Raw genomic sequence first — 25,633 nt, 5'->3', positions numbered from 1 at the left:
ACACACAGCGCGAACATGGGAAAAAAAGGTGTTGCTGTACCAACTCTAACGAGACTAATGAATTAAGGTGGGCTATTACAAGAAAAATGTTTGTATTGATAATCAGGATGGCCCATTTCAGACAGTTGACAGGAAGGTGTGAGTAACAGTAGGGGGAAAATTAGCATGGGGAAATAGTTTTTACTTTGTGTAATGACCGATCCACTCCCAGTCTTTATTCAAACCTAATTTAATGGTGTCCAGTTTGCAAATAAATTCCAGTTGTGCAGTTTCTCGTTGGAGTCTGTTTTTGAAGTTTTTTTTGTAGAAGAATTGCGACTTTTAGGTCTGTAATTGAGAGACCAGGGAGGTTGAAGTGTTCTCAGACTGTTTTATGAATGTTCTAATTCTTGACGTCTGATTTGTGTCCGTTTATTCTTTTGCGTCGAGTCTGTCTGGTTTGGCCAAAGTACATGGCAGAGGGGCATTTTTTCATGTTCTCTGGGTATATATCTTCCTACTGTATTTTCCATTGCATGCATCTGATGAAGTGGGTTTTAGCCACAAAAGCTTATGCCCAAATGAGTGTGTTAGTCTCTAAGGTGCCACAAGTCCTCCTCGTTCTTTTTGCTGATTTTTTTTTTCAAGTGGTTTTTCCACCAACTTCCAGTGTCTTACTGGGAAGTAGTTTTTTGTTTTTTTTTTTTTTTTTAAACCACCAACTAATAACTGCATATGAGAACTCTAAATGGAGGATGCAGGTCTCTGTGGCTGGAAAATCTCTCTAAATTATTTTAATCTTCCTCTCCAAATATCTAAATTGGGAGACAGTTCCTCTTTGTTCAGTACTGTATACTTCATGGTAACCAATAGTTATTTATTCTAAGATTTTTCTCACACTCTTTAACATAAACGTCAATTTAACACAATTGAATGTTGCTCAGAATTTCAGCTGCCCTCTTGGGTAACTAGTCAAGTCCTGTGAGGCCTCCAGTGCTCTGTCTAACCAGCTCAACTGAAATGAGAATAAGCCTACCAATCATAGTAGCAGATATTGCAATAATTGAAATAGAATAATGATAACTAAATGTGCAACTGGTAACGTCGTACCACTTTGTCTTTGCCCTTTGAGATTGTAAACTCTTTGGGTAGGGACTCTGGCTATGTGTGTATGTGTGCACCTTGTGATGGGTTCCCCCCAGGGTGCCACCTGGAACTGGGGTACCACTGAGCCCTCTGACCAACCGACCTGGGCTCCCTCTCACACTGTGCTGCTGTGACATGTTGCAGACCTGCTCCTGGTCCTGCACTTCCACCAGCATTCACACAGGTAAGGACACACCCAGCAGCAATTACATGCAGTCTCTCTGACCAGCCTTTGCATAAACCAACAATAGAGAGGCTACAGCCAAAATAACCACCAGCTTCCAGGCCTAGGACCCTAGAGGTGTACTGTCCTGCCCTGGTCCAAACCTCAACCAGTATGAATTGATTATCCAGTTCGCCTCCCCCTCAATGTGGAGAGGAAATGCAACAAGCCTGTGTTAAACCAAGCTGAGATTTTCCCCCAGACACTTCACTTAAAGGCACACTGGGTTTAAATTAAAACATGAAACAAGTTTTAACAACTACAAAAGATAGATTCTAAGTGATTATAAGGGATAGCAAACAGATCAAAGCAGATTATCCAGCAAATAGACAAAAATGCAAACTAAGCTTAACATACTAGATAGATTGGGTATGAATAAGTAGTTTCTCACGCTGAGTGATGGTACAAGCAGATTCTCAAAGCCCAAGCTGCACTTGCTTTGCAGCTTGGAATCCCCAGGTTTTTAATACACAAGCTAGAAATCCCTTTAGCCTGGGTCCAGCACTTCCCCCGGTTCAGTCTTTTGTTCCTTTAAGTGTCTCCAGGAGTTTTCTTGTGTGGGGAGTGAAGAACAAGAGATGATGTCACTCCCTGCCTTGTATAGCTTTAGCATATAGCGGGAACTTTGTTCCAAAACTTGGTTCCCAGACCGGTTTGTGGAAAAATACAGACACCCCAAAATGGAGTCCAGAGTCATGTGGCCTGGTCACATGCCCTTGTAGAGTCATAGCAGCCATTACTTACATGCTGGCTGGTGCGTTCTCAGGGAGGCTCACCAGGTGGGGGATAAGCTTCTCCTAAAGCCTATTGTTTTCCCCAATGGCTCATTATCCTGAATAGGCTCTTCCCAACCAGCTATCTAGACTTAAAGCATCTTGCCTAGTGCGCATCACCCAGGTGTAACTACATTTGAAATACAGATACATAGTCAATATTCATAACTTCAGATATAAAAATGATATATGCATACAAATAGGATAATCATATTCAGCAAATCATAACTTTTCCATTAACATCTCACATGACCCGTCTTATACACAATGCGTCATAATTATGCTATAATCATGTCATCATAATATCACTGTGAAGAATATGGGGTGTAGTGTCACACCCTCCTATGGGTGACGTTACACCAATAGCACTTCTGTTTGGGAGTAGGATAGTGCCCATCATGCACACTGACGTAGGGTAATTATGACCATAATATGAGAATTCTATACTTAGCACAAATATGCACCTGTGCAGCCGTCCAAGTAGACATCCCATTTCTACATAGCCAGTACACGTGTTTTGATGAACGTCACTGTAATTGTCATTAGAAAGCAAAAGTCTAGTAATGAAGATGTGTGATTTCTTCAACTGGAAGTGAATTAACATTTGCTATTTTAAAATCCTCCCCAGGAACTTTTCCAATAAATGTTGGGAAAAGCACAGCATGTCCTTTCAAGTCCCCAGCCCTGCACTGTTACTTGCTGACACAGGGTTGCATGTAATCCTCTGACTTCCCATTTCTTTGCTTTCCTTTACTGGAAAGGGTTTTAGCACTAACTCAGCATTTGCTATTAGCTGGTTCATGAGCTCATCTCTTTGCAATCATAGTGGGTTATTTTCTTCACTCTCATATTCTGGCCTGCCTTTCTCCTACACTATATATCTGATATGGACTAGTTTTTAAAGCGAATGGCCCTTTTTTGTTGTTGTTCGTCCTCTATATTGTTCAATGTTTTGTGCCTGAATGACAATGGAAGAGGGTTTTAATTTGTTGTAAACCTTGTCTTCCACTGGCGAGGCCCACTGGTCTTTAATGCATGCGTATAAAGTGATAGCTGACATTTTAAAGACAGAGCCATTAGTGGTCCCCAACCTTTCTTGTGGGAATAGCATATTGCTATTCCCAGAAGACTGTGGCGGGTGCCAAACACCCCACTGCCGAAATGCTGCCGCAGCGAATCAGCAGCGGGAAGAAGCGTCACCACCAAAATGCCGCCAGCGCCATGGTGGGTGCCCTGGTGCCCGTGGGCACTGCGTTGGGGACCCCTGCATTAGAGCATAGCTGCATTAGGAGACCATGCTTGTGTGTGGAATAGTGAATTGGTTCTGTTCTCCAGGCAGCTATGTTTTTGATGATTAAACAATCACTCAGTAAGATCTTTGGTCTGTTTGCCTTCTGAGATGTCCTTTGAGCACTGTAGGAGCACAAACATTCTTAGTAACACAACTGTTTAAAAGTAGAAGTTGTATGTGCTTCTGAAATTTATTGCAGCATTTTGCCTCAGTTACTACATCCCTGATGGCTTATTGCACAGCAATAAGTTTGAAAGAATGAAAAACCCAATAATGACATTCAGCCCTGATCTACTTTGGGAAATTATGGGTCAAAAAAGAGCAATTTAAATTTTTCTGGCTGTATACTTGGTAATGACGACGGTGGTTTTTGGAAGCTTGGAAAGGAAAAAGCAAGAGTTAGCCAAAGCCGGCAGTCTCAAGGACTGCTCTTGAAAAAGGAAAACGTTTGGGATGCAATTTAACTTTCTGCTAAATATTTCCATTTCGTCTTCATTACATAGCCACAATATGCACATACGGTCACATCCTTGTCCCATTAAAGTCAATGGGATCAGATGTTTTAGCAGTACATTTGCAGACCCTGAGATGGGTTCATAGGCCCATCTCCTGGCAGGATGACAGATACCAAGAAGAGAGTTTTCAATGTTTGATTGCATAGTGACTTGCTCAATTAAGGTCTTCTGACGTGTGTTGGGAATACTTGAAATGGCTCCATCACTTTTTATTTCACTATTGTCTGTTCCTTTAGCACTATGTAGATAGTTTGACTTTGTGGATTTCAAAATCAGTCTGAGTTTTCACTAGGAGGAGCTGTTCCTCTCCTGGGTTATCTGACTATTAAGTGTCCCCCACTTTCCTCTGTCTATATTCAGGTACTGCTCTTCCTTATTACTTATCCTGGCACACTGTGCTCCCCTTTCCATGTTCCTTCTGGCTGCTGTCCCACCCGATTTTGCAGCTGACTCTTCTTCAATATGCAGGTTCATCAGGCTGTCTCCTCTGCTCCCTGCTACTGCTTCTCTGTTCACGTGAAGAAAGCAGGTTTTGTATTACTACGTATTCTCTGTTCTGTGCCACTGCTACCACATTTCCAGTCCTTGGCTCACTTAGTACCTGTTCTTGTACCATAATGAAGTCTGACCAGAGTAGTGTTCAGGCCTTAAAACATAAGTAATGGAAATTATGCGTTTGTTATTTTTCAAATTATTTTTTTTAAGTGCCAAGCCTTTCAGAGTTATTTTATTCTGAGGAGTGTGGCTGCTTTAAAGCCGTCCTGCCTGTAGCTAAGTCTTTATATTTTGGGAGCTGTATGAGCAGCTAGGACAACTATCTGAGCACTGTGCGATTTGTGAGCGCTTAGTATTGAGCAGTCCAAGACTATGTCACCTGTGCTCTTAAAAATGAGTCCTGCTGGATCAGTCTTTGGTTTTTAAACCCATGGCTGCTTCTGAGTTTTGTAAGTTGGAAGAATATTTTGCCTTCACTGTGCCGTAGAGATAACACTGCAGAGACAGATTCCTTGGATGCAAGGCAGGCAGTTATAAGACCCAAAGGCTTTGGGAGGCCCCAGGAGCTTGGTTTTAACCCTAGGGTCAATGGGTTCCTCATGCTGGATTGCATTAGTTCATACAAACTGAGAGGACTGTGAGAGCTGAAGCACTTCTGAATACTCTCCTGCTGCTGCATTAGGTTGGTGGCCCAAGAGTTGGTATCTTTGTGAACGTTCCATGGTTGCTTGTGCTGCCATGAGGCTTGCACTGAAAATGTTGAGTGGCTGATTTTGTCCTAAATTTAGTTTTTGTCTGGTACGATTTCATGTTCAGCTCAGTGAGTGACTATGTCAATATCGATGATAAGGGAACATTTTTTTCTGGGCTTCTCCATGTAGGGTTTCAATGCCTCTCCCTTGAAAGCCTCGCAGTCTAGTTTTCCTTTAATAATGTTTTGCAGTTGAATTTCCAATGCTTTTTGCCTGGCAAATTCATACACGCTTGATATGGCTCTAGAATCCAAAAAATAGAGAGCAGCATTCCATTGAAAACCACCTTGAAACCCCTCTCTTTTTGGCTGTTGAGAGCAAGACCCCAAAGTGCAATTCTTAGTTTGAAGAGGTATCTTCTTCACCTGAATTGCTGTCTTGAGCTTAAATAACCTTTCTCCTATATAATAATTTGTTTCTCAAATTACTAGGTTAAATTTTAGTCTGATCCAAGAGAGCGAGAAAACACTTAAATGTTTTAGAAATTGAAGGAACACTTTATTAGTTGGTAACAGCACGTATGCTGTGAGCTGGCATGGTTTTTATAATCTGTAAGCTTCATTAGCTTTTGATAATGGAATTGTTAATTATTCCAATTTATTTTGTTTTAGTGTTTCACTTTTTAAGAAATTGGATTATGGTTTTGTTCCACTTCTAATTGTAGTCTGGTTTACACTTCATTTAACTTACTCCCCACATACTTTACATGGTAACAGAAGGTCTGAAGATGGTGCTTGCCAGCTTTCAGCAAACTGTATAGGGTTCCTGAGGCGTTGTTTCTTTTCAGATAAGTAACGGAATATTATGGGAGTCTTATTACTTCTGGCTCCTTCACGATGAATGTTCCTTTCTTTTGTAGTGTGAAACCTGAGTTGCCCACACTTCTTCTGATGCTCATTATCAATGTGGGGCTACTTTTGTCTTTGAAGCTAAAATAGCAATTCAGTGCAGGTGGAGAAGCTGGGTTACTAGCAGTGGGAAACGGATGTGCTGTCTCCACAGAGTAGGTACTTTACAGCAGTGCTACTCAAAGTGGTGGTCCGCAGACCGGTGCCGGTCTGTGCGCACTTTGGAAGAAAATTTGCCGGTCCACCCCACATCAGATAGCTTGAGAAGCGCTGCTTTACAGCAGAAGCAGCTGCAGTGTAAGCTTGCTCACATTGCCTAGGCTGTACACCTCTGCTTTGCCCTGGAAGGTCCTCCTCTAAGAATGGAGATCTAGTTTATCATTCTTATTGATCCAGCCCATGCCTTGTTTCCAGAGATTACCAACAGGAACATTGATTGCGGTGGGAGGCATTTGAGAGAGAGAGAGAGAGAGATGTGATTACTTGTTTATCAAGACCTAGGCTGATAGCGCCAACTCCTTACATAAGCCTCCAAACTGCCGCGAAATAGTAACTAACGAAGGTCACTACAGAACTTAAACTACGTTTTTGTCAGGGACGGGTGGCTCTGTAGGCAGTGGGCTGGTTAGGGTTATGTTCTGCACGCAGCTACTCTATGTGAAAGTGTGCCTGAATTCTCCTATCCTCCATCTTCACCTTTCCCACCTGTAGCATCTGTTCATGGACCAAGATAGTATATACTTTAGGACAGGGAGTGTCTCTTTACTACATGTTTGTATGATGAGGTCCTGATCCTGATTAAGACCTCTTTGTGCTAATATCATATATGTAAGTAATGCCTCCATGTCCCACGACAAATCACCTGAGGCATCCATGGAAACATTAATATGCTCTTGCAGTATATCCCACTGAAAGCTGAGAGTAAAGGTGTTGAAGGAGTTGGGGAAGGTGAAAGGCAATGAGATAGAGCAAAGACTCTTGGTTTGGTCAGTGAGAGTTGTTTTATTATCACAAGCTTTTAAAATCTCATTCGTTTCTCTCTCTGGCTGAATCTCACCCCCCCACCCCCAGCTTATTATGTAATCTGTAGGAACCTGTGAGTACGGTTAGGACAACCAGGTCAGATTTTCAAAAGGTGCTTAAGTGACTTAGGCAAAGTTCTGTTAGGCTGGTAGGTCACTTAAGCCCTTTTTGAAATCTTACCCACTACCTGTTCTCCAGCCAGAGTACGCATATAGTTCAGTGCCATGCCAGCGTATTAGAACAATATTGGGACAGCTGGGGAAAGTAGGTTAATGAGGCTTGAAATGGTTTCTTATGTAAAACAGTGCCATTGATTGACATTTTTCTTGCAACCCTTCTAAGGGAGCTAACGATCCAAAAATCTGTAAGGAGGATTGGCCATTAGACATCATGGAGAAGTCAGTTAATCACCCACTTGAACGTTTCATTATGCAGCTCATGAAATGAGCAGGCACTCATTAGGGAAATAAAATTTAAGTTTCTAACCTGCAGTATAGATGCAGCTAGGTCAATGGCAGAATGCTTCTCTCAACCTAGCTACCGTGGCTTTAAGGAGGTGGAGTTCCTTAAGCGATGGAAAAACCCCTTCCGTTGCTGTAGGAAGTGTCTACGCTACAGATCTACAGCGACATAGCTATAGTGCCTTAGCTGTAGCCTCCTGAGTGTAGACATAGCCAGAGGTAAACAGAAGGCTGCACCTCGTATGATCAGTAGATGGTTCGCATGGTAGGGAGTCTCTCTCATGGTATAGGAACAATTAATTATTGTTTTTCAGGCTGAGGTTTCAGATTAAGTCACAAGCCTCTTCTGACTTGACTTGTGGCAGGGATCAGTATCCATGTCAATGTCTTCTTTAAATTTCAGCATCATTCTGTTCCATGAGGTGAGAAGCACTTCCTCCCTGTGTGAATTTTCAGTAGTTGTGCTGAACTAAGGAGAGCTAATTCCCTCCTACATTGCTGCCTTCCACCTTCTGGTGTGCTCAAGGTGCCATGCTAAATGGTGTGATGCTTCTTGTCTGTGCTCGGGCTCACTGGCCAACCATTGTGAAAAGAACCTCCTCCACTGCTTTCTTTGGTGGGTAGTTTTTGATGAGACCTGTCATTCTGAGGGAGGGTAGTGTTGGTTGCAGTTGTTTCCCTGTGACTAGGCCTTGGAGGAAGTCAGCTTGGCTGATGTGGTCAGAGCCAGTTTTGCTGTGGTGAAATCCTGAATCATCTGTAATGAGGAAGGAGATTAGGCTGCTGGGAAACGCCAGCATGTCTCTTTGAAAATGCTCTTAATCCCCCAAGTATCAGAGGGATAGCCATGTTAGTCTGTATTCACAAAAACAACGAGGAGTCCGGTGACACCTTAAAGACTAACAGATTTATTTGGGCATAAGCCTTCATGGATAAAAAACCACTTCTTCAGATGCATGGAGGGAAAATTACAGATGCAGGCATAAATATACTGACACATGACCCAAATAAATCTGTTTGTCTTTAAGGTGCCACTGGACTCCTCGTTGTTTAAGCCCCCAACTTCCCCCCGCCCTTCTTGCTTCCATGCTGAGAGAGAACCAAGAAATTTCCCTGTACCAACTTAACCCTCATTGCCTCTTTAAAGCTCCTAGGAGGCTCTGTGTTTTCTGGGTCTGTCGCACAGGTAACTTCCCCCAGACTTTCCCAAGATACAGTGATCGTTTTCTATTATGTACATCTGCTACCGAAGTGTTTGTCTGTGAAGAACCTTCATTTAGAAAGTGCCCAGTCTCTTGTTTAAGGTCAATGTGTTGGTCTGTTGAAGGGCTTTTCCATTGGACTAAATTTTGAGTTCAAGCGTTTAAATGACAGCTCTTCTGGCTTGAAAGCATGACACTGTCACCAGCAGAAGTTGGTCCAATAAAAGAGATTACCTCACCCCCTTCTCTTGATAGTATCTTGGAACCACATGGCTACCACAGTGCTGCATAGCTCTTCTAGGTGGTATTTTTCTGTGTCCCCTTTGTGACTGCAATTATTTTTTTGTGGTTGATATATTTTTATTAAAGATAGTGTATTAAGCCCACAGCAGTGCAGCTGGGTAATGAGTTCATATCTCACACATACTGTCGTGTAACATAGCAGACCAGCTCCTAATGTAACCAGTTAGATGATGTCAGAGAGGACAGCGTAATAATTCAGTTATTCTTATTTGAGACACTGACCAAAATATACTGTCCGTATCTGTCTTGCATTGGGCCATGAAATGTCCAGCAGCTTAACGCAGCTGTGCTATATGGCTTTATCAGATTTCCCTAAAGCAGATATATAGCTTCTGAAATGTGACTTTAAAAAACATAAAGCTGCTCAGGAATACTCTACCTAGTCCCATGTACAGTGCTTTCCCTTTAAACCTCTGATAGCTCTCAGTGCCATCTTCACTGCCACTATCTGAAGAAAGTCCCTCTCCCCCGCCCCCTTTTTTTTAAGCTTTACAAAAGCTTGTTCTTACTGGGAAAATCCTCTTAGCGAAAAGAATGTCATTGTGAGATCTTTGAATCCCATGTGACTCCTTTAGCTTTCCAGTCTGCCATTCAGCGCTGTCCTCTTAACCACATATTGTCGGCTTATCAAAAGTGTAACTAATGAAAATCTGCACTGCTCACATATTTGCTGCACAACATAAGTTACTCTTCTGAAGAATGCTGCAAGCCTAGAACATGACAGCAGCAATTTGTCACCTCATTAATCACAGCTTGTTAGTGCCCTGCAATTTTAGCAAGTGGAGAAAGGGGCCTAATTTTTTTCCATTTCACCCGTCCCTCAGCTCTAACTCCGTTTCAAGCAGCCGCTTCTAATCCCAGTCACCAGATTGCTTTGCTGGACATTGTCATTTCTAGCAGAAGTGATTTTTGAAACCAGAGCTGGAATTGTTTGTATGTGTGTGGCAGACTTGCCATTCCATGTGACCCTGAGACCTGAGAATCTGCCAACAGCTTGCCCTGGGTTGTCTGCCATTTTTGCTGTAATAGACACTCTCAGTGACTCTAGGGCATTACTTCAGATTTTAAATTTTAAAATAGTGCGGTTGTGTAAAGTAAAGAATCCAGTACCTAGTTAAGAGACGCCCTCCCCCATCCCACCTCGGCTTCCCAGCGATCCAGTGCTGTGATGTTTATAGATAAAGCACTTACTCTTTTATTCTTTGAAATCCGTAACTTCAAAACTCCAGAGTCTATCAGATTGTCAGGAGTGACCCTTAATAGAACTATGTCCTGACTGCCAGGCTGCAGTTCAGATCTCCGGGCTGTGCTTTGAGTCAGGAGGGGAGCCTTACGATACTTCATAAAAAAAGCAAACCTTTTTTGAGGTGTATGAACCTTTTGGTGAATTGGACAGGTTTGTTCAGTCTTGATCATTTCTCACTACGTTAACTTTCTCCCCACAACAGTCCCCATAGAGACTGAGGGGAGATGACCTCCTCCTGGGCTTGTCAGTGTGAAGGTAGCTGGCTGGCCCACTGGGCCATCTTAATTCTAGGGGATGGACAGATGGCATTGTACTGTCTACCCCATCCTCGTGAACTCTGAAACTACAGCACCAGGTAAGATCTTTAGGAAGGTGTAGTGGAAGTTCAGACTTTGAGGACATGGAGGTGTGGTGGGTGCAATTACTACGAAACTGAGTGGCTTTAACCAGTAATAGTTTTAAGCAGAAAACTGTAATCTGTATATTTTTTTCTGAGGAACTTTAAAAATGTACACTTGAAATTTCTATTCCGGAAATACAGTAGAACCTCAGAGTTACCAACTGAGCAGTCAACACACACCTCGGTGGAACCGGAAGTACGCAATCTGGCAGCAGCAGAGACCTCCCCCCACCCCCAAGCAAATGTAGTACAGTGCTGTGTTAAATGTAAATTACTAAAAAATTAAAGGGAAAGTAGCATTTTTTCTTCCGCATAGTAAAGTTCAAAGTCAATGTTCAGTTGTAAACTTTTTGAAAGAACAATAACGTTTTGTTCAGAGTTACAGACAACCTCTACTTCAAAGGTGCTCATAACTCTGAGGTTCTACTGCATATGGAACAGTAAAGTAGTTTTGGTGGAGGGTAAGTTTTCATAACAGATGGAAGAAAAGGTTTAGGGAACATCCAGGTGACTGGCTGATTATTTTTATAATCATATAGTTTTGCTAATTATTATTATGATTTATGTTTACTATAAATTATAGCTCATTTGCTGAGCAGTGCTGATGATCTGGCTGCTGTATAGGACACGCAGACATGTTCCTGCCTAGTGGAGCTTAAAGTCGGACCCCTGTTCTCCTGGGGTATTTCGGATTCTCCTCTTTATCTGGCCGTTCTTTCTCTTTTGAAAAGTGCTTTTCCCATGATAGAGCAAGTGTTCAATTCCAAGGTAGCAAATGTCCTCCGTTAGGCATGTTCTTTAGTGTTTTAAGCCTTATGTTTACATGCCTGTTTACAGTTTGCTATGGTAACATTCAGTTCCACATGAAATATGAGTCTGTTGCATTCAAGGTGCAAATGCCAGAGTAAAGCCCTTAACTCATGTAGCCTGTAGTGGTACATGGATGTGAAATTTCATGCACACTAATCCCTGTAGCTGTTCAGCTAGCAGTTATTTATCCTGATTCAAGGATCCTAAGTCACTATGAAACATATTCTCAGTATGTTTTTACATTTTACCCCTGTTTCCCCCACATACATCTCATTCATTCCCCTTTCAAAAGCAGCCGCTGCCCCCAGGACCTTTTTGCTTTTAAAACAGAGCTAGTAGGGGTGTTACCGCTGTTTGCTAACTAGTATTGTGCATGCAATTATAGAACTGTTGTGTAATGCTAAGACTTAAAAGGTATACCTCTTGTAGGTCTGTAGCTGTTTTGGGAAGGGACCAGGGTGAGCTTTCTCTAGCAACAAATAAAGTTGTTCTATCTTACGTAGCTGTGCTCATGGGACTCAGGACAGTCTTACTGATGGAATGTAGATTTTGAAAGAGCCTGCAATCCATTTCCCTCCCTTCCTCTCTCCACAACTGATAGCAGCATTTGGTAGGAATATGCAACTCATAATGTGATGGGTATCTTGTTCTCTGGCTTCCCAGATTACTTCCAAATAGTGCATATGTGTTTCAGATCTCATGCCAGTGCAGTTTCTTTGTCCATTGATATCGCATGTCCCAGTATGTGAAACACTTGCCCTCTAAGTGAATGTTGTAGTCTACTACAAACAAGCTGTTGTGTAGTTGGGATTTCCAGGTTCTCCTGTTCACTGTTTCTGATTGTTTTTAATGTAGTTAGGTAAGTCACATCTCCCCGAACAAGCACTTCTGTGTGGTTTTAACATTTTTGTAAAACATTGAAATGAAATCCAAAATGGGGCTTCTTGGTATCTTGCTACTCCCTGGTCTAACAGCCTCCCAGCAAAGGGGCAGGGAGGAATCCATTGCGCTTTCTGAAGCCCAGTCATCCCAGGAATGAGTTTCTGGCCAAAATGAGGAATCTGCAGAGAATGTTCAGTATTGCAAAAAAAAGTGACATTTGGTCTGCTGTATGGCTGAGGTCTGGTTTTTAATCAAACCTCGGGAACATCCTTACAAAGATGTTGCTATGTGTGTTTCCATGCCACTCTGACTTGGTGGCTTATGGTATCTACCCTTCCTTGACATTGGCTGTCTTTGTAAATAACACTATAGCAAATCAAAGAAATATCACCACAGATTATGTTGTACTGTGGTTCTTTTCTAGTGTGAAATGCCAGCTCTAAACAAGAAAATTTGTTGGTGGATCCCCAAATCATGGATTTGTTTTTGCTCATCTTCTGTTGGCATACTGTAGCTGTCACTCTTGCATTGCCAAGTGTCCCGGTTATTTTTTTTAGTAGGGGCGGAGTTTTGGTTAGCATGGACCATGCATATTTTGTGTGTGGATGTGTGCTGCGGAGGGTTTTGACTCGCAGCATTGCTACAGATGCCTGCAGCATCTGTCTGTGATATTCCTTTCTGTCTTTGAGAGCAGACTCCATTTTGCTCACCCTTTTACTCTGGCATGGTTTGTGGATAGTGATGCGGTGAGAGCTAGCTTTTCTCTCTTCAGACTATAGCAGTGTGCAGCTGCTCAAACAGTTTGCAGAACAGACGTCTGTCCTTATCCAGGTGCTTTCAATTAAACAATCTGTTTCCATGTATGATGGACACACATTGCTCTCATCCGATCAAAGCCCAGTCCCTTTACTGGCACGCTTTAAAAGAGCTTTTTAATTTTTCCAGTGTAGCTCAATATTTTAAAAATGTAGTTCAAAACTGGGAAAATGAAGTGTTACTTTTCATGAAGTGCCTGCCTATTTCAGTTCCCTGGCATATTTGTGTAGCCAGCACTATACCCGTGTTGGGTTTCCACAGGCAAATCCCTTGAGGACTAGAGGGGAAGTGTTTCGTGATGGGTGTGTTCTTTGGCTTCAGACAATAGACCTGACTCTTGTGTCTGATCTGAACCTTGAGCCTTGTGTGCTCTGCCTACATGTTACGACTGGATCAGATAAGTAGAAAGGAGTTCAAGGGAAGAAACACTACTTCTGTATGCATAGACAAGCATGGGACTTTTTAGAAGACACTTTACTCTGGCATTCAAAAAATTAACTTTGTTTTTAACCTAATCACTTTTTTTCATTGTTTAAAAATAGCTTAACTTTTTAATGAGCACCTATTAAAAAGCCAGGCATGAGATTAAACAGATTTTCATCGCAAACTAAATGTTCTCCATCTAAGCAGAAAACATATCCATCTTTTAGAAGCTGATGGATCATTCACATTGTCTTTGATGCTAGTTTCATAACAATGAGGACCCAGTTTCTATGCATTTGGGCAGCGTGATCAAACATATCACAGTGTCTAGGTTTAGAGCTGGCATGTGAACTTAGATAGTCTCTGTGGAGTAAAGTGGATGCAGAGAGTGAAACTCAGGCTTCGTGTAACAAGAAGATGGGGATTCAGACTAGTTTGAATGAGGCTAGGGAAGAGGGCAGCTTATGTGTCCATCTCCGACCAATGTGCTTTGGATTGTGCAGGTGGTGATATATGTGGAGTTTCATCTTCTGGAATGTGATGCACTGATACCTTAAATACAGGCCCATATAGTTGGTGAGGCTTGCTGCAGAGGAGCAGTTTAACACCACTGCAAAGAAGTGATGGGAAAGCAGAGGAAAGGAGGCTGTCTGGGATGGAAGCAAAGGCATTCTTTGTGATATGGAATTTTTAAAGATCAGCTGGATGGAGGTGTAGTAAGGTTTGCTAAATTAGAAACGTTAAAAACTGTAGGTTGCACTTCATGAAAAACTATCATACCTGAACAATTAAATGTCCAAATACTTAACTGGCAACCTGCCTACAGTGGGATTTTTACAAACCATCCTGTCCTTGCTGATGTTCACTACTCCACTTATTACATGTAATAGGGTAATATTTTGTTATGCAAAAAAAAGCACAAAGTAAATTGCACTGCTGTCAGTTTCCTTCTGTGTGGGTTTCTGACGGATGCTTCAGTTGATCATGAATTAATAATCTTTTTGGGAAAACACTGAGATCAAGGAAGGCTTTTTTGTTATTGTCTGCTGAGGTTTTTTTAAATTAAATAAACCTCCTATCCCGCACCCCCATTTTACATCCTGTCCCCATGGTTTCTGATGATGGGCATTGAAAGGTACCAGTGATTTTTCTCTGGCACGCTGAACTTCTTGGCTGTGCTTTACTGCAGGTGGAAAGGTTTTTCTGGCTTGACCCTGCCAGTCATCTGTTCTCAACTTTGCTTTGATCAAAGCTGGCAAAGTTTGCTGGTTCCTTACAGTTTTCTCACTGACTTCCTACCCCCTTGAAGCCTCTCCCACTTCTATACTGAGGCGTCATTCATAAAAATGAATTAAAATAATCCTCCTTCTTGGGAGTGTGAAGATTGAGCCTTCCCATCTGAATTATTCTTCCCCGGCAAAATTTTATGTTAAAGTAGAGTTAAAGATAAGAGTAAAGATCGGTAATTTAGGGTAAAACATATTGCAGGGAATGTTGTAATGATCCCCAAACTAAGCATTATAAACACAGGAAATTCACTATTAAGGGTCAACATAAAAGAAATCAAACATGCTAAGATAAGAAAATGCGCAATTAGGGCACCCCAACAAACTTAACTTTGCCTTGTACTGACCCTGTGTCATAACTGTGTGATTAAGACATTGTCAGTGTTTGTGGTCCCAGATAAGATTAAACCAATTTTTATAGGTTCCTTAAATTATTTTCTTTCCCTCCCCCCATTATGGTTCAGGGATTTGGTTATTATGTGCACCCCTGATTCAAATCCAGTCCAGATCGGGGGTGACTGAGCGTTGCTGGTGGGTGAAGCGTGTGTGTGTGTGTGTCTCTTGCACTGTCGCTGCCTGTGCGGTTCCTGTTCTGTTGACAAACAGGATTTCAGTGTTCAGGCTGAGTTGGGCACCTTTCGTCAGCACTTAACCTGGCAGCCTTGCTGCTTGTATGTTAATTAAGATGCGGTGTGGACAAGCTGAAAGTCATCTTTTGACTTGTAAACTGAACAAATGGCAGCTGGGAATTTCTGGGGACTCAATCCAGGATTCCAGGAAGCTGCTTTTCCAACTAGTTGCTGATGCTAGGGTGAGCATTCAGATACTATAGGAAGAGGGGAAAACATGAAACCTCAAGATCAGCATTGCACACTTCAGTGGCATATGTTCTTTTTTCTCATTAACGATCAGAAAATTAAATACATCTCCTGCATGTTGATGGAGCATAGTCTGTACTAAAGTGGGAGAATTTTCCTGAATCAGCTAGACAATTCTTAAACTGTGAGCTCTTTGGGACAGGGACCATATGTGTGTTCTGTGTTTGCGCCTAGCACCAAGGGGCCCTGGTCCTTGATGAAGGCTCCTAGACAGTATGGTGATACAAATAATTAAAATTAATTCTGAATAGTCACTAAGTGAGTGACCCATTTCTTTCTTTCTTTGCCAGGTTGCTATAAAGATCATTGACAAGACCCAGCTGGATGAAGAGAACCTCAAGAAGATTTTTAGAGAAGTTCAGATTATGAAGATGCTCTGCCACCCACATATCATCAGATTATATCAGGTATGAGCATTGTATAATGGGCTTTTCCCTCCCGGTGCGGGCTGTGCTACAGGCTGACCCTGTGCAGTAGTATCACATATAGGGTGGTCTCTATACTTTCAATAGAGTAAAATGTGGAAAAAAAATATTTATTTTCAGGGTTACAAAATACCTTGATTTTACCCCCCCCACCCCCACCCCAGTCCCTGTGTTTCAGTAGCTCATCCTCTGTTTTACTGGAAAATCAAATGTCCTCTGAGGGCAGCTGGTTTCTGTTTGTTTATGGCTATTGTGCGCCTTTCAGTTTCCCAGTTTAGACCAGCTGTGTTGTCCTCAGTGGACGGTGATCAGGGACAGTAATAGTGGTAGCATCACTTCTGTATTTTGTTGCAGTTTTTTCTCCAGCTTTTCTGACTTTCCTTACTTGGGGAAACAAAAGCACCAGGGAAAGGTCCCCGCTGCACGCAGTGTGAATGAGCGCCTCGGGTCTGTGCAATGGTGTGGGTTTGTACACACTGCTTTGGAGGTGCCACTCTCACTAAAGGGTCAAGTAGGACAGCAGAGGGGATCCAGTCCCTTTGTGGAGGCCAGAAGTGATGTGGCACCCAAGTGAAGTGAGTGGAGAACTAATTGGGGACTAAACCCTTGGTGAAACTTTAAATGTCTTGTAAATGGTCCTGGACCTCCTTGATCAGGCCGTTAGTGACATGTGGAAAAGAACTCCCTTCCCTGTATGCTGCCAGTATTGCCTGTTGGTTGACAGGCTGAAGCGGAACTGCCTTTCACCTACAATCTGCTGAGCTGAAGATGCAGAAATAGAATAAACAAGTAGGATCCCTTTATTTCCTGCTTTGAAAACAATGGATTAAATTGGAAAGCAGAGAGAGCTTCTGCATGAGCCAATGGACTGTACTGTCACATTTGCCTGTCTGCCGTTCCTGAGGGCTGGATCATGAAGTGCGGAAAATGCTGTTGTCTTCTCAGGCTGGGCACGCGTTAAGGTTAGCCTAAGAAGGGACTGGCTTGCCAGAGATGCATTAGAACCCAAAGTCTGCTGTGGTGTCTGTAGCTACTTGTCTCTGCTGGCTGGCAAAGCAGTTTGAACATTTGGGGTATCAGTTGCAATATTTAGGGGGTTTATTTCTCCTGTGATTTAATGGGGGGCTCTGTATGTTTGCCAAGAAGAGAGGACACCATGTGCATCGGTAGGGACTGCCCTCCCCTAGAAACAGCTGCTGGCTGGTTGAGGCAGAGCTGCTTCTAGTTCATGTCTCACTGCAGTCGGTGGCTATTGAGACTCAGAGGAAATAAAATTGAGAATCTTGGGTGAAAAAGGTTAATGACTTGGTACCTGGGCCAAAGAGCCAGGTGAGAGCTGCCTGTGACAGCCGTTGGAAGAATTGTGCAGGGTGACAGTGCACAGGCAGTTTTGTCTCTGGAAGAGCTGGAGTCTGTAACACTTGTTTGAGTCAAAAGCTCTTGTCAACCTATTTTATGCAATATAAAGCCCCAGGCAGAATACTCCAAGAGATGGCAACCATGTCTCCGCTCCGCCAGGGTGAGAACAGAGCATCCTCTGTGTGGTGTTTTTCAGCTGGCTGTTCTAAGGGGTGCTTTTTCCACAGAAGTTTTATTCTGATTTTTGAAATGGTGCATGGTTGTTATAAAACACCTGCTAAACCTGAAATCAAAGCCCTCTTGTCATTAAAGCCTTTCCTCCCCAGCCGTTCACGAAAGATCTGACTGGCACATTTCTTTAGGTTTGTAATGCTCAAAGCCAATAAATGCAAGAGGAGAAGGTGACTCCCTTATCTGAAAAAATGTAAGAGACCAGGTTTGCCTGGAAACAGGAAGATGTAAAAAACACCCATATGTTTCGTTTGCACACATGTGGAATAACTGTTAAGTGGTAACTGTAAACCACATCACATGACAATTGAGTGAAGTTGGATAGCACATTCTGAATCTAAGGGCTTTTCTCTGCTACACTCATTTATTAGCTTTTCTGGGAAAAGAAACAAAACCTGCTGGTTAAAGAGCTGCAATTGTCCAGAGTAGGCATCTTTTTTTTTAATCTGAAGGCTGCATGTTTCAAGCCCAAACTCTTAACAGGAGCCGAAGTGCTTAGTGTCTCTCACACCATGAGAGGAACTGTCATCCCAAATGTGGCTGACTATTTAGACTTCGTGGAAAAGTTAAACCCAATCAAAATGTTTTCATGACTTTAAAAATCCTGCAGAAACATGGATGTTAAACCAAGCTCACCTGAAGGGTTTGCAGTCCAACTGTTTCAGCATTGAGAACTGGAAAATGAAACTGACTTCCTTAATTTTTGTTCAAGTTTCAAGCAATGTGTAAAATTAATAGCATAATTGAGGCTTGGAAAATTTTCCAGAGACCAGCTTGCCCAAGGACTAGTCCTTGAAGCCATGGTGAAAAGGTGTGCTGCCGTGCCCATAAAAGCTACTGTTGCCAAAGCCAGTGCTTTGCAATTTACAATAGTAACAGATCAATGTATTGCATATCATCGTGTGTTGCCAGCCAACTTCCTGTTTAATAAACATTTGAAAGGTAGCTTTGTGTCTCTGATCTTTCTTAGGCCAACTGTTCCAGTTGGGCGTCTCTCCATGCTTTCTTATCAATCCTAGGAGAAGGGGGTTCACAAGTACGACCATGACTTAGGAGTACAGGTCCATGGGAAGTCGATAGGATTTGTACTCCTAAATCAGTCAAATGCTTTTGAAAATCCCACCCTTGGATCTTGCTACAATGCTTTGAGTGTAATGCTCCCTCTTTCCCTTCACATCCTTATTTCCCTCTCCTTCCTTCCACTTCCCTGGAGATCTCCCTCTCTGTTTTGTGCAAATGCATTAATACTGAAATCCTCTTGGATTTCTGGGGAAGTGGAAGGAAGGAGAGGGAAATAAGAACAGAGAATTACTTGATAATTTTTTTAATGTATCCCCTCAATCGCTTGCCTTTACCGACATCCACCAGCTTACCCATGTGGACTCACCGACACATACGCACTCGTGGGCACACTTCAAAGCTTGCTGCTAGAAGATCCGTTCCCTCCCCTTAAACGAGTAGTGGCACTTGGGCTGCCTCACTCTCTGACCCTCGTCCTCCATCCTGAGCAAAAAAGCAACTGCTCCAGCCACTTTCCTCCCTGGCTTTCCTTCCCCTGGCCTAAAATAGCAGTAGTGGCTCAAGGCTGCTTTGTCCTCTTCTTCTACACATCTCTCCTCTGAGAAGATCACTGCCCCTATGCCCATCTGCACCCAGGCTTGCCCCTTCCCTCATGAGAAGGAACATGGAGCTCTAGGCCCTCGGCTCTGTGTCCCTGCTCTGCCTACTCCATGTTCAGGTAGGTGAGTGTTTTGAGCCCTGAGCATGAATAGCTAAAAGAACATTTAGATTTGGAATCTTCTCTTAGTATTAATGCTCTTAGTGTCGATAGAGGTCAGGAAATTGGCCTGTTTAAAACATATTATTTTGGGCCATGCCTCTTAATGAAACTGAAATCCCTTCCCGCACCTCGGCTTGTTTTGCCATAGTCTGGTATCACCAGGGCAGCTACCTCTGCCAGCTCCCGTCGGCCGGGGTGATGTTACCATGGTAGGGCCAAAGAGAAACTTTCCGTGACCTGGTCATCTATTCTATGGCTACTAGAGCAAGTCAGCTTTCTAGTGGAACTATCTGACCTTTCCTGGGGACTAATTTTGGCATTTTAATTGACTTGCTGAAAACGGGAGAACCAGTCTTGATACTGTAACTGGCGTTCATTTGTTGGAGAGCTCCGTGTGCACCCAGAGCCCTGGAAGGCTTGTATGAGGATTGGCATTGTCTTCTCGCTTAAATGTGAAGGTTCCCTAGAGCAAAGCGCTTGAGCCAGTCACTTTTATGATGGATAGATCTTGAGTCATTTGAAAGTCACTTACTAATTCTGGAGGTAGTCCTTCCTTTAGAAAAAAGTATTCCTAGTTATTTGAGTGTTTCAGAGTGATGAATGATTAATACCTAAGGTAAACTTTTCAGTCTTGGCAGCCCAGAGAAGTCTCTGAGGTTCTTGAAACAAGTGGAGACTAGCAACTGAGTATTTTGTGGGTGGGATGCAGAAGGATTTAAGTAGTGTTTAAAATAGTCCCTTTAATAATCATTCTTATTTTTCCCCTCCCCACCCCTGCCATTGCTCTCTAAAGCATTGCAATCCACTTTTTTTTTAATTTGCTGAAAGCAGTTTGTGTCAAAGTTACAAGTAACAAAAGAAAATTCCAATTAGCTTCATTTCCTTTTGCACTGGCCAGTCTCTTTAGCTGTCACTTTGTATCCTTGTTTGTCCAGGTTATGGAGACGGAGAGGATGATTTATCTGGTGACAGAATATGCTAGCGGAGGGGAAATATTTGGTAAGTACGTTTATTGCATTCTTTAATCTGATATTATACTTGGTCAACTACAGTAAGCTGAAAATAGCTGCCTCCTATCTGTCCTTCAGCCCTGGAAACTTCCATTGACAAAGGAATAAATAATAAAATCATTTAACTTACAGGAAAAAAAAGCCATGCATCATCTCCATGTTTTCTCGGGGGGTGGGAGGGGTTCATTCTTACAGAGGCAGTTCCGTTTTTCTTCAGCTGCATGCTGACACTTGGGATTAAAGGTATTGCATAGTGGTTTCAGAAGTGCCTTTTAAAGAGGTGCTAAAAACGTCACTTCCTGGCAAGCTGTCATGTGAGATTCTTGGCTGCAGCTGTGATTTTGGTGTTTGATGTTAGTGACGTCTAAGCTGACAGGCTGTCTTGCAGCTCTGCAGTCTTTTATACTTCAAATCATATGATTTCTGAGATTTCTCATATTTTTATGACCTGTTAGCCCTGCAATCTAGAGCCTAGAAGCGTCCATTTTAAAACTCCGTTTTTTGCTAACAAAGTTCTAGTTGTTTTCTTGACTAGTGTTTGTCTGAAAACCATATTATATAACTGTCTTAGAATCACAAAATTGTTTTTTACAATGATGACTAATGAAACACCTGATGGTATTTTACTCACATGTCAAAGTTCTTTGCCCCGGGTAACTGAGTCAGTATTTTGCAAGGTTGGTCTGTAGCAGTTTAGCTAGCATGAGTCTCAGAAAAAATCCTTGTTCAGTTTGGTCAGGAAAACAGGTCCGAAAATCACACTAATAACTTTGTTTAAACCCAGTTCTAGGTAACATTGTTCTCATCTCGGTGTGGAGTGAAATCTAGAGACACGTCTGCTAAAGCCAAAGAGTTCTCTTTATTTAGCCTTCACTGACTTGTTCCTGTTCAGTCAATACTGAGGTTATTCTATCTCCTTTAACGTCAACGTTCATGTTTGCCATAAGATAAGAAAAGGCTCTGACTTTGCTGGAGGAGATGTTGCTGTGTAACAAAGGACAAAGCTCTTTATGAAGCAGGGATTCACCAATTCATAGCAAATTCATTGTGGCAAAATTACAAACTTCATCTGAAAAGTTCAAGTCCTAGTTACGCCAGCATAAAAGCACCTCCTGGGGGCTGAAATCTGCTAAATGCTATACAATTCTTTCCCATTTTATCCTGAATGTTGTTCCTTTTACCTGGATCCCAGGAAAATGCTTTTATTTGAACTCCTGTCGTATGTGGAAGGGCTATAATGTGTGGTAAGCAATAGCTGCTGTCTGAACAGCTTCCTTGCTATTCTGGTACATGTCGGAGAGGGAAGGCAGATGTTTCAGCAGCAAGTAAAGCAATACTTGGCACTTCTATAGTACTTGTTATCCAAGGATCTCAAAGTCCTTGTGGGACTCTTGGGATGTAGGCAAGTATTACTTGCTGCCTACAGCCGAGGAAGCTGAGGCACAGAGATCTTGAATAAATCACTGTGTGGCCTTGGGATGTTGACTGAGACAGTACTCTGGTCTGTGCATGGTCCCCTGCTCTAACTGCTAGTCTAGACAATACTACCTCCTTTAGAGAAAGCAAACCAAAAATCTGTGGGTACATAACCAGAGACTTGAACGATAAATAACTGGTAACAGTCCTGGTAACCTAAAAAGCGCCTTTAAAAATAAATAAAATAAAAAGTCTAACATCGTGACATTTTTCTAAATGCCTTTGTAATTAATAGCTAATGACTCAGTAATAATGGAAGAAACTACATCCATTACTTCTCCCATTATACTCCACTGCTCCTTTGATTCCTGCTTCGCCAAAGAAGGGGCAACTTAAGTAGGGAACAAGTTATAACTGATAATCAACAAGTATAGATTGTCTGAAAACCTAACTTTGTCCGGCTGAGCCTTCTGTTATCTCTCCAATGCAGCAATTTTCAAATTGGGGGTGGGGGGCACAGCGAGTCTTCTAATTCATGATGGACAGGTGGCCGGGCCAAACTTGTGTGAGTGGCGTTGAGACTCTGAGTGACAGATTTGGGGTGTTTTTATAGTACCACTTGACTTACATTTTGATTTAGGCAACCTGCCTGGTCTCTGGTGTAGAAACGCGTTAGCAGCGCTAGGTGGCAGTATCCTTCTCACTATTATTAAGCGGCAAAGAGTCCTGTGGCACCTTGACTAACCTAACAGACGTATTGGATTCACCCACGAAAGCTTATGCTCCAATACGTCTGTTAGTCTATAAGGTGCCACAGGACACTTTGCCGCTTTTACAGATCCCGACTAACACGGCGACCCCTCTGATACTTGACTATTATTAAGGTGGGTGGCAGACTCCAAGTTTAAAAAAAAAAAAACACAAAGGTGGGGGCATGATTCAAAAACTGGTTGAGAACTCCTACTCAAAATGTAAGTTGCCATTAATTAAGGAGTGTCGGATGCCCCATAATTCTGCAAACTTGTGAAGTTCAGCTTACTCTTTGTAGGAGTGCTAATGACAGCAAAGTAGCAGTATTGTGTGTGTGCTTCACGTGCACACAGTGGGAGGCTTTGCTTTTCTGTGGATCACTGCAAAGAGGTAAAATATCTCTTTATTCCCTTCCTCCTGTTGAATTTGGCAGATATAATCCAAGTATTTCCCTCTTATCCAGAACTGTGTACGTACTAGCAAGCTCATATGCAGACTTGGAAGAATTCTGTTGGCTACAAAAATAGCCCTGTAAGTAAATAGAAAGCGAAAATCTAATTGTTTTCTAAAATATTTCATGCTGTAGTAAATTCAGATAATTAGAATCTAATTTACAATACATTGCCCCGTACTATATCCTCACTTGTGGCTGTGAGCAGATGAATTCAGTAGTCAGTTATGTACTAGACGGTAAATGTCAATTTCTGCCTCTATCTAGTAGGTTCTGGCAGTTTTCAAACTTCACACAAGATCCATTAACTCCCAACTTTATATCTAAGAGAGTGAATCCCAGCAAAGTTTCCTAAGTAGCCAGTGAGACATTTTGTTCTAACATGAGAAGCAATTTATTGTGTGGAGGGGGGACACCAAACAGAAGCCCATTTGGAAAATAATCTTTCCTTGCAATCATTAGCATTTACAACACTGAAGAGGATCTTGCATCTTCATTTTGTCAAGAGAAATAGTCTGTGTACTGTGGGCTGCCTTCAAATCCCTTTATGCTCTGTGTTTTGGGTCATTCTGAGGCTGGAAATCAGAAGGTGTAAAACAGAACTTTTTGTAGGCAAAATTTGCTTACCAGGTTTCCTTTCATTCAAGTATCTGCCGTTTTTGGAGTCATGAACGTCTTTGGAGGAGTCTTCCTTCTCACAACAGCGATAGTGATAACTCCCTGCTATTCGTTTACAGTGAAGCTACTGTGTAAAGACTAAGGTGTTTTTGGAGAAGGGGAAAGGTTTCACTTATTCAGTGTTTAAAGTGACTTTTAATTTCCGTTGGCAATCCAGCCAAAATATGTGGGTAAGCAGGCTTGGAATAGGCTGCATGCTTGCAGTCCTAACATGATCTCAAGAGCTACGCTTCCTTCCTACAGCTGTATGAGTAGAATATTTTTCCATGCACATAACATGGCAAAAATCACAGCAGGGTACAGGGTTCATTGGTGGAACAGCCTCATCAAGAATCACATCTACTGTTATGCAACACCAAGGAGACCCCCTCTGTGCTAAATGTCCATGTTGTGAGATTTTTGATTGCTTGTTTGATGCTTTCTGAGTATCTGTGGCCATGCAAGCTAAGTTTTAAAGTGAAACCATTGCACTGAACCCCCAAATAAGGGGGCGTAATGTTCTGTATTCAGAAAATTTCAAGAAAGAGAAATCTTGCTCTATATAAGGATCATTTCTGTTGCATAATATGTGAGGTATTGCATTATACATGTCTGCATACTGGAGGCTTTTCTGTATGTAAAGTGACTTGAAGTGATTTTTGAAGTCTGTATATAGATTTTGAGAAGTTTTCCAAAATGTAACATTTTACACAAAGTGAGCATAGGATGCAATTCTTGAGCTGGAAAAGGGGAAATAAGTTCTGTAAATGGGTATGGCTCGAAAGGGCGTCAGTATTCAAGAAAGTCAAAGCTTAGCTTTTTTTGTCCTTTATTAGCTCTTCTGAACTATAGTCCTGGCTAGCCCCAGCCAGAGCTGCTGTACTTGTCAACTTGAGCTTTCATTAGACAGGCTCAGTCTGTTCTGAGAAGCCCTCCAAATGGCCCACATGTAAACGAGGTCTTTAATTCAGCTGAGATTGATGTGATCATTCGTTTCAAAATGAAACCAGCCAGGCACAACAGTGAGTGGGAATGATGGAGAGCTGCTTGTGGTTTGTTGTAGGGTCAAAGCACTGCAAAGCACATCATTGTGTTTTGTGCCCCGTACACGTTCCGTATGCACATAAGGTGGCAGTTTGACAGTGTGAACAAATACATGTATCTCTTAAAGGTAGGTCACGGTTTTGTTCCACCAGTCTTGACAGCATTCCTTTACCTGAGAGGTCAAACAGAAAATAGGCTAAACACGTGTTTCAGTTATTTACTCGTTAATATTAACCAAAAGAAATACTCTGCAACCCTCAATTACAAAAATGAAGTTAAGAGATTAGCTTAAAATAACTCACAAGATTCTTTTCTTCAGATATTTACCATTAATAATACCTAGCTCTTACGTGGGGCTTGCCATCAGCAGATCTCCACAGCACTTTCTAAAGCTGGTGAAATATCAGTATCCCCACTCTACAAACAGAAACTGAGGCACACAGAGAGAAGTGACTTTCCCAGGTTCTGAGCATGTCATCGGCAGAACCAGGGCTAAAACCCAACCCCCCAGGTCCTGTGCCCTTATCCATGGTCATCTTATTTGTTGATGTAAGATAGGTGGATGATATGGCGGAATACTTTGGGACTGTCTGACTTTTCCAGTTACAAGCTTGTGTTCTGATTAATAGGATTTATCTCAGTGACTGATATTTACTCTGTTTTTCTGTGAAAAACATTTTTGCAACTGATCTGTTTTCCTAAAAGGTTTTTTTTATCCAGTTTATTACACTCCTTCAGAGTGCTCACATGGCTGGAAT

The 25,633-nt window shown here is 42.2% G+C and overlaps 1 protein-coding gene and 1 long non-coding RNA gene across 17 annotated transcripts in view; both read left to right on the top strand.

Annotated features, from left to right (window-relative positions):
* Positions 1–25,633, top strand: part of SIK3 (SIK family kinase 3) — a 149,388-nt gene that overhangs the window by 64,530 nt on the left and 59,225 nt on the right. For all 16 annotated transcript variants that reach the window (XR_006287085.1, XM_043534194.1, XM_043534197.1 and 13 more), the window contains exons 2-3: positions 16,043–16,159; positions 20,483–20,546. Coding sequence is in view for 15 of the 16 variants with exons in the window: in XM_043534194.1 (XP_043390129.1) it covers positions 16,043–16,159; positions 20,483–20,546 (181 nt within the window). In the remaining variant the exon portion in view is untranslated. The remainder of the gene's footprint in view (positions 1–16,042; positions 16,160–20,482; positions 20,547–25,633) is intronic.
* Positions 510–9,002, top strand: LOC122463592. Its single transcript, XR_006287086.1, has 3 exons — positions 510–1,309; positions 3,097–3,099; positions 8,991–9,002. It is a non-coding gene; the product is annotated as an uncharacterized LOC122463592 (long non-coding RNA).

Source organism: Chelonia mydas, chromosome 22 (assembly GCF_015237465.2).
Source record: "Chelonia mydas isolate rCheMyd1 chromosome 22, rCheMyd1.pri.v2, whole genome shotgun sequence".
Lineage (NCBI taxonomy): Eukaryota > Metazoa > Chordata > Testudines > Cheloniidae > Chelonia > Chelonia mydas.
This window is presented reverse-complemented; position numbering and strand designations above follow the sequence as displayed.